This window comes from Neurospora tetrasperma (genome assembly GCF_000213175.1).
Source record: "Neurospora tetrasperma FGSC 2508 unplaced genomic scaffold NEUTE1scaffold_81, whole genome shotgun sequence".
NCBI lineage: Eukaryota > Fungi > Ascomycota > Sordariomycetes > Sordariales > Sordariaceae > Neurospora > Neurospora tetrasperma.
Window position 1 is genome coordinate 1,663,312 of NW_009799179.1, and position 9,446 is coordinate 1,672,757.

At 51.0% G+C, this 9,446-nt stretch overlaps 2 protein-coding genes across 2 annotated transcripts; one reads left to right on the top strand and one right to left on the bottom strand.

Moving 5' to 3' along the window:
* Nucleotides 1-2,661: 2,661 nt before the first annotated feature.
* On the top strand, nucleotides 2,662-3,255 carry NEUTE1DRAFT_54505 (uncharacterized protein; the record flags this gene model as incomplete). The annotated part of the gene is made up of 2 exons (XM_009857109.1): nucleotides 2,662-2,947; nucleotides 3,017-3,255. The coding sequence occupies 2 exons, from the start codon at nucleotides 2,662-2,664 to the stop codon at nucleotides 3,253-3,255; spliced, it is 525 nt and encodes a 174-aa protein (XP_009855411.1).
* Nucleotides 3,256-3,747: 492 nt separating this feature from the next.
* On the bottom strand, nucleotides 3,748-5,831 carry NEUTE1DRAFT_104799 (uncharacterized protein; the record flags this gene model as incomplete). Its single annotated transcript, XM_009857110.1, has 8 exons — nucleotides 3,748-4,017; nucleotides 4,063-4,346; nucleotides 4,437-4,611; nucleotides 4,750-5,255; nucleotides 5,308-5,312; nucleotides 5,359-5,363; nucleotides 5,437-5,599; nucleotides 5,794-5,831. 8 exons carry the CDS (start codon nucleotides 5,829-5,831, stop codon nucleotides 3,748-3,750), a joined length of 1,446 nt encoding a protein of 481 aa, XP_009855412.1.
* Between the last annotated feature and the right edge of the window lie 3,615 nt (nucleotides 5,832-9,446).

Consider the following 9,446-nt stretch of genomic DNA (forward strand, 5'->3'; position numbering starts at 1 on the left):
TCAGCGTGGCTTTCGAGTGAAAATCCCAAATCAAGCCTCAAGAGTGAAAACTGTCTCGAACTGGAGCAGAGTGTATTGCACGTGTTGTCTTTGAGATAATGAGTGTCTCAGGGTTCCTAAACTTGTGTCGCTCACACTTTCGAAGCTCATATACGGTTAATGATTAAACCGAAACATCTCAAGTGCTGCCACGGAAGCAGCTTGAGTGGGCTCGGCTGCAGTACTTGTCAGTTTGCTTCGCGGTCGAGGCGTCATTCTTGCTTCCCGTCATCTTTCCAACGGCCGGATACGCCATGCAGGTAGGCACTTTTATGGTGCACAAACCCGATCTCCCCGACCAAAGCGGCGGCCAGCTTGACAGCGCCTTCTTCTGTAAGGGCAGGCAAGAGAGTGACCCGACAGGACATCCGAGTCCTAAGACTTTGATGTTTTCTGTCACAAACAAACATCGGATCACGACATGGAAGTGAGCAGTCAAATGCTTGTGATAGCTTTCACTAACAAAATTTCCAACAGGTAGTCCTCTCAGCATCTACCTATCGATACATGTACATGCTATATCTCCCACGGCGCCACAAACCAAATGTGTGACGTTCCTTCAGAAACACCTAATCTACTTTTACTCCACCGGTTGCTTACATACTTCAAGTACCTTTGTCATTTTGGTTTGACATCCTTGACTTTATAACGGCGCCTTGCGTGTTGCTGAACATGCTCAGCTCTACGCCGCCCTTGGAGTTTAAGCAAATGCGGCACTATCTGATGGCTTTTCGACTGGAACTCGGCCGATACTTAGTCACCAACGGCTAGCTTCCTTTTGGACTCGAGTTTCGTTTGCTTCATTTCATTCTCTGTTTTGATCCGGAGACCTTTGTGCACGCTTGTAGAGGTCGTCCCGAGAAACCTCGAGTTGGCGGATAGCTATCCCGACATCCTGACTATCGTGCGACGACTGTGGCGTTGTGTACGACAGCGTTACCACAGGAGCGAGATGATAAAGGGAGGAGGGTGTACAGATTCAGTCAGAAGCAAAAAAAGAAAGTGTCTTGATGTCAAGATAAGTGAAGAAGAGTTGAAGAAGACCCAAGATCACTATGGCCGCATCTTGCTCTTGACATAACCTGTAGATAAGCGTTGGGCAACTGCTCTCTCTCACGCGCTCGCGCTCTGAAGGCAAGGTAACATTTGAGTTCCACTCAAATCACCTAGCTCTCCTTTGCAAATTTGCAGCTGGATCGTTGATCTGATGCCACAAATGCCCGGGAGATAGGCAGACAATTGAGTATACGTACGGTACTTACCTTAGGTAACATGAAGAAGCGACGGGAAAGCATCGGCGGACACAACACCATCGAACAACAAGCAAACAGGGGCAGTCACGTATCATTCTAGAGAAAAAAAGAAAAGGCTTGGAAGCTTTTCTCGGAGATGCCATATCATCTCAAGGTTCCGTGCATGGAAATCCCCAGCACATCAAGGCCGTTGTCAGTCAGACTAGAACTCAAGGACGGAGACTGGAGCATTTTCGTCATGGACACTCGGAAATTCCAAGTACAATCTCGGGGTGTTCCAGTTCCCCAACTGGAAGTCCTCTCGTGTTCCTCTCCGAATAGCAAGAGACTCAAAGCCTCCCGTCACACACAGTCGCATTGTGATGCTTGTCAAGCTGTCGGCACCCAGTTCCATTCTCCTCTTTGGAGCCAGCAACATGGGCAGGGGACCCCCCAAAAGGCACAACATCACTCTCCCTGGAGTGATTAAGGCTAGTAGACGATTTTGGATGACCTCAACTTGAACCCAATAGTAGTTCATCAACTGAGGTCTCGAAGATTAAGGGGTCAATGTCTCTCAGGTTTCAGCCCGGTTAAGCAGGTCTATCTTTTGTGAAGAGTAGTTCTAACATGTCATTGATAGAAAAGACCAGGTCAACCTGGCTGGAAAGAAGGTAAGAACAATTCGGACGAGGAAGGTGCTCTCGGTCAAGTTTGACCAGCCGTGCAGCGGGAGTGACGACCCCTTCGCTGACGACTATTCGAGTTGAACGCGGCGAAACATGAGGATACCGCAAACGACCCGACATTAGTACCGTAGTTATTGATTGGGACACGGAGAATTTTGCAACTGAAGCTGCTGCAGTGGTTCGGGAAACGGGTGCTCCTTCTATATCTGTCTAGGTCTCTCGGGCTCCGCGTGTGTGGAAGGGTCACCCGTTCGCCTACTTCCATCCTCTCATGCCATCCTTCCCCGATTCTTTTCTTTACTTTTGTCTCAATAACTCCTTCTTCCTCACTTCTTTCTCCTCTTCCTCCTATCTTTCCTCCTTTCACTATAGAGGAACATTAGGTATCCAGTCCTTCAACACAGGATCTCGCCAGGTTCCGTCTTCTCAGACGTTTTGCCATACGTTTTCATCAACATCGCCCGGCGAGATTGTCCATTCATTTTTGTAAAATTTCTAGCTTTAGGCTGCTCCCTCTTCAAGCCATCCTCTTCCCCAGTCCTTTCCATTCACCGTATCCTTAGCCAAGACTCTCAGGGAATCTTCTCTACATTTTGACATCACGCACCAAGTTCAGGACACTGCCTGGCTTTTAGTCGGTCACCATCGCCGTTGCATCATCCACCGGTCTAGCCGGAGGAAGCGAGAGTCGACCCCTAGATATGAAGGTCTCCAAAGCTGTTGCCGGCCTTGTATCCGCAACCGTCCTCTTCGGCTCCGCCCCTGCAGTGTCGGCCGATGAGACGGGATTCTTGGATCGTTCGCATCGGGCCCTTGGCAAAGGTCATGCCAACAAGGCCTCTGGTCCTGATTACGACCTTTATGGCGGTTACACCCCCGAGGAGAAAGTTTACAGTTATCCGCCTTATGGATACCACCCGCCTCCACCCCCACCATTTTCTTTGACAACGTCAGCATTTGATGAGCCAACTACTATAACCAGTCAAGGTAAGTCTTCAAGAAGGCCCAGGCAAAACCAGGAAAGAACACTAACAGTCGTCAGAATATGGATCTGAGACCTCGAGCTCGTCGTCCTCAACAGGCTCCGAGACTTCAGAGACAGATGCGTACGGGTCAAGTGTTACCACTCGTCCCTCAACGCCACGCCCTACTACGAGCTCATCGGGCTCAACGAGTTCCGTGAGCTCAGGCACTTCTCAGGCGAGCCTAGCAGCTTCCGAGAGTGGGCTGTCTTCCGCCATGCCTACTGCTACATCTTCTGGGTTCATAAACAGTTCCTCATCCACGTCTCCTGAGTCTTCGTCTTCAGGTTACAGCTCCTCTGCACTATCGTCGTCTGGCTCGACCACATCAATATCAGGTACTGTTTCTGCATCGCCTACAATGAATTCCACGACTACCACACTAGCATTCTCTTCAACATCTGGCGCCGGGACAACCTCTTCAGGTTATAGTAGCCAGTCTTCTAGTACCTTTAATACAACAGCTTTACTCGATACCACGTCAGCAATGTCGACTACATCACCCAATTCAGCCTCGGAAACGGTGAACCCTACGTCAGGAGGTACCACATCATCGCCCTCACCTATTCCAGTAATCTCCATTAGCATCAGTGTTGGCCCTGAGAGCTCCTCTTTCTCCAAGCCAAGCAATGAAACAGCAACAATACCGCCTAGCACAGAACCAAGTAGTTCTACATCACTGGCCGCATCGGAACCCTTCCCGTTCACCAACTCTTGGAGTCCAGGTACCAGCTTCGGCCCCAGTGGTGGATCTTTAATTGGAACTTATACTCCTACGCCTGCGGCAACGTCTTCCTCAGCATCTGGTGGTTCAGGTCTCCCGAACTCTTCATCGAGCTTGTCGGGGATATCAGCTCCTTTCCCAATTTCAGCTAGTAGCACAGCTACTGGCCCTTCTAGCAGTAGCACCTTGCCCTCGGGCTCTAGCTCTCCGCCATTCCTTACAGCAAATTCAAGTTCGAGCTTACCACTATCCGGAACGTTACCACCGCCCTCCGGCACAAGTGCTTCTGTGACAACATCGTTGAGTTCGTACTACCCAACCTCAAATTCCTCTAGCCTGCCCGCTGGTGTATCAACCGATGGAACTACACTACCGAGCACCGGTTCCAATCTCACGAGCGCACCTAGCACTGGCTTCACGCCCCCTGTGTCCGGGAGCATCTTACCATCAGGATCATCCTCGGCCCCTTTTCCTGTCACGAACTTGTCTGCACCTCTTACGGGTCCAACTGGGTCAAGCACAACGGGATCAGTCACTTCCCAAGAGTCATCTCTTTCAGTACCGATTCCGATATCCAACTCATCTGAGATTAACCCCAGTTCCACCGGAGCTGGTTTTGGTTCAGGCTCTTCGATGTTGCCTGCATCATCAACTATCCCGGTTTCTTCCACTTATAATCTTTCATCTAGTTCGACTGTCCCCATTGGAACAGGTACCACCCCGTTAGTACCAGGGTCTTCAGGAACTGGAGGCCCAATCGGCTCGGCGCTGCCAACCTCTACTCCTGGCTTCCCATCGGTTCCCTTCCCACTCACAAACAGTACAGTGCCGTCTACCGGAACAGGCACCCTGTCACCAGGAGCAGTTTCTTCCGGTTCCATATCGCCCGTGTCAAGCTCAATGCCCTTGGGCAATGTTACCACGTCAGCTTCATTGAGCTCAACCTCTGGATACGAATCCAGTCTCTCTCTGACAGTTACCACTCCTTATCCTGCCGGAAATTTATCATCGCCAGATTTCGGTACAGGAAGTGGGGTACCTACTATTCCCCTTTCTACACAAACCGGTGCGCCCAGCGTCCCATATACTTTGCCAAATAGCACAACCCTTGTGTCTGGGTCCGGCGCAAGTACGGCTCCTCTGGGAACCGGACCGTCCGTGATAAGTGGTGCAACAACCTCAGAAGCAGGCCCCACGGGTGGCTCTACAGCTCTTGGTACTGGCGCTTCTGCTGTACCTCTGAGCTCAATGACACCGGGTAACTCATCAGGGCCATATCCCTTCCCTAACTCTACCATGACACTTCCTGGTGCTACAGGACCTTCAGCAACCGGCGGTGCGTCATCTTCGAGCACTGACTTACCTACAAGTGCCTTCTCAAACAGCAATGCCCCTCTTGGTACTGGACCTTTGAGCGGCCTGCCATCTACCAGCAGTCCTGGAGCTTCAAATGTCCCATTCCCCTTAACTAACTCAACATCAGCCTTACCAGGCCCTACTGGTACAGGAACAAGCCCAATTAGTGAAGCACCAACCTCGGCAGCTTTGTCTGAAAGTTCAGTATCCAAGCCAAATCCTTATCCAAACACGACATTGCCTACTCCTACTAGTGGGACAGGTACTATTCCTCAGATACCTGGCACTGGATCAACTAGCTCTATTCAGACCGGAGGTCTCTCGTCTTCAGCACCGTTCCCTCTTCCAAACACGACAACGCCGTATCATGTTACTGGCAATGGGTCGCCTACATCAGTGACTAGCTCGGGAATTTCGAGTCCATTGTCAAGTGCATCATCCATCTCATCTGTTCCATTCCCCTTCCCCAATGGAACATTGTCCAGTTCTGGGACTGCCACCGGGACACAACCAGTTGGGACAGGCTCATCAAGCGTGCTGCCCAGTTTGGCTACCACCTCCACGCCCTACCCCTACCCAAATGGTACATCGCCAATTGGGACAGGTTCTTCCGGCCCAACAGTTGTATCGTCAGCTCTCAGCTTCTCGGCTCCGTACCCCCTTGGGAACTCGACTACGCCCGCATCTGGCTCTACCGGCAACTCACCGCTTACAACTACAGGTTACGGGACCTCGGAGACAGCTCCAGCAGCGACACCTTCATCGCCATATCCTGCTGGTAATTCGAGCGTTTCGGCAGGCTTTACTGAAACAGGGGGTGACAGTGCTTCCTTCCCTTCAAGTACCCCTCTCTATCCCACGTCACAGTTTCCCACGAAAGGACCTCCTTTCCCAGCGGCAAACTCAACCTCACATGTTGGGTTTTCAAATCCTTCCATCGTACCTAGCGGTTCTGTTCCCGGGTCTGGTACTACGGCGCTTCCAACCGGCCCTGGGGTCATTACGAGCAATGCTCCATACCCGCTGACAAACTGGACATCCTCCCCAGGACCAACGGGAACTTCTGTGCCGAGTAGCGGATTTGGTACTGGTCTTTCATCGAGCGTTGCCCCATACCCATTGTCCAATTCAACAACCGGGAGCAATCCTACAGCCGGTACTCCTACAATCCTGAGCTCTGGGACAGCAGCACCGAGTCAAGGAACCTCACAAAGCTTGACTTATGCTCCCTACCCGCTCACAAACGCAACCACCACAACCCCTTTGACGGGCTCTGGGGATTCAAGTCTGACAAATCCTGCCCTGACGTCCCCTACCAGCGAAGCTCCTTTCCCGCTATCAAACTCGACGGTGACACAAGGTCCAACTGGTAGCATTGGGGCGTCGATTAGTCCTGTCGGGTCTTCCCTCTCGGGAGGAATCTTTACAAGCCAACCTGATACTGGTATCTCTGCCCCATATCCCTTGACCAACAGTACTGTCCAACCAGCACCAACAGGAGCATCCCCAGGGGCTGGCTCGTTGACAGTTCCATTTTTCACAACGCCAATCGGGTCCTCCTTTGGCGCACCTGGTAGCACTGCGACGTTCCCTCTCTCAAACGGAACCGGTAGTGTTCTCCCTTCTACTACGCCTGTGACAGGGACAATTTCCAACTCTGGAACGGGTCCTATCCCTACTCCAACAGGCGGCATTTCGAACTCAGCTCCATACCCATTGTCCAACTCTACCAATTCCGGCGGACCTACCGCCGCACCTGCTGGCTCGTTCAGCGGCTCGGGGTCCCCAATCTTTACATCAAGACCCTACAGTTCAACCCCATATCCGGTGTCAAACATGAGCCTGTCTTCACATCATACCGGTGGCCCAATTACACCAACCATTTCGGGATCGGGTCCGTTTAGCATTTTCCCCACGGCTTCAGTATCATCTGGTTCTTCTTACTCGTCTGCTGAGACAACCTCAGCACCATATCCCTTTACTAACTCCACTGCTCCTCCTTCGCCCACAGGCACGGCTGGAGGTAGCTCGTCGCCTCTTTTCACGCCGAGCAGCTCTCCTTCTTCGGGCCCATCTGCATCCTCTACAGGTTCAAGTAGCGCAGCTTTGACCTCTGGTACCGTTACGCCACCTTATCCGACATCTAATGGCACTGCAACCGTACCTTACGATACGACATGTACAGAAGAGTGGACGCCGCCTCCAGAGACAAGTCCATGTAATAGTACTGAGATTTCAGCCTGGCCAACATCAACACGTACGGGCAGTCCAGTATCCAGCTACTTCCCAACGATATCCTGCAACGAGACCACGTTCCTTACTTACTACTCTCCCGGTCCGACACTGCCAACTTTTTCGGGTACCCTGAGCTCAACATTAGTTCCAGAAACACAAAGTGGTATGAATTGGCTTTACACCCCTCCAAGAGATCTATTGCTAATAACGGACACAGAAACACAGTCACTATCTGCCATAACCACCAGTGGTTATGGAAGCTCCTCGAGCACTACGCGGAAGTACACCCCCCCGGCGTCGTCCTCTACTTATAACCCAATCGACTCCGGCATGGGCCCGCTGGACCACCATCATAACCACAGCATCGTACCATTGTAAGAGTCTTCCAAAAGAGCGTAATGGTGAAGCAGACAGCTACAGTTGTACGGAGGCTATGCGAAAAGCTAGCATTACACAGCTTGCTGCTTGTGGTCACATCTCTTACGACTACTGGGCAGAGAGAATTTGATAATTGAGAGTAGGTGCTTTGTTGGTGTAATTATCTGGAAATATTCTGAAGCACATATTTCTGCACGTCTCTCTAATCTACTGCTTTCTTGCAACAGCTGCTCTAAGCAGGGCGTTATCATGTTGTTCATTTTCTTTGTTGCGGAACGAAGGCGACGGGATTTATTCAGAAGTTCGATCGCACTCAGACGAATAATAATAATACACTACCTGGGAATCAACTATACCAGCTCTCCAACGGCTTGCAATGAGTACTACCGCAAACGTTGCCCTGGTGACCCGAGTGTTTATGGTCCATAGAAAGGGATAAAGCTGTTGCGCTGAACACTCCATGGTCTTGAAATAACATGTTAAATTTTTTTTTTGGTGGATATTCTGATAATAGTATGGGGTGCATGATGAGATACATGCGAAGAATCAAGATCTGGAAGATTGAATCTGTAAATGGCAATACGTTGTCGTTTATGTGGGTGTCTGGTGTTGTTTTGTTATGTCTTTGTTGATGTTCAGTTTTGCCCCTATCTCCAACCGGGGTGGGGAAGGGGGGTTCTGGGCAACAGCCCCAGGGGGGCTTGCCCACTGCGCAGCGCGGGGGTCCGAAAGCCGGAGACCCAGTTTCATCCCTACTGTGTGGCTGTTGAAGAAAGGACGGACCTGGGATTGAATGGTTATACACTACAATTTTGAAATTTGTCAGTCCCTTTCCCTTCTTGTCTGCCGATTGACATCAAACTCTCCATCGCACTCACTGCCGTTGCGAGTGTTCCCATGCCGTCTGGCAAAAGACCAAACACGGTCGTCGTGAAGCACCATCACAAGTGGCAAGAACGGTTCGTCGCACAAGCAATGGCTTGTCATTGGTGAGCAGGCCATGCCGACCCCCGAGCACGTCATCCGAGCTAAACCCAACATATGCAACATATTTTTTTTCACTCTCGACTGGATTGCCTTGTCTGACTCCGACTTAATGCGGAGAGGACTCCGTTTTGGTTTTATGGAAACCGAGGATTTGTGCAGTTCGTCCCATCCGCCGTTTAGGGCATTTCCGGGACCCGGAGGTTTGAGTTCAGGTAGAGGTTGCTGGTACTTACGTGATGCTGCTTCCGGCACCTTTTTGGAGAACTTCGAGAACCTTTAACCGAAACGACCGTTCACCATATTTGTATTAGTGATGACGGGACAAGTCGAGCAAATAGGACACGCTTGCTATAATTAGGCATTGCTAAAGTCCTGCCATGGAGACGATTAGTACAGGCGCCGCCACGAGTTATCTCCGACTGGCGGGGCGAGGGGAGATTTTCGAAAAACAGATGCGCTTTCACTTCGACTATCGCATATGTACACTGATGATGACCTCTTACACGACGTTGATGCCCCTGTTAGGTATTTCCCCCACAACCGACCCTCGTTCGACAAATGATATACACGTACACCAGATATAGGTATGTTTTACGACCGTTCACTCACAGAGGCATAAAGCTACCGACACTATCGATAACTACTACGTTACGGTGGGTAAATCTACAGCCAGAGAGATTCTGTTCCTTGATCCCGGGGGGGGGGGGGGGGGGGGGGGNAAAACCCAAAAATTTTCCCCCCCCCCCCCTTTTTTTTTTTTTTAAAAGGGCCCCCCCCCCCCCCC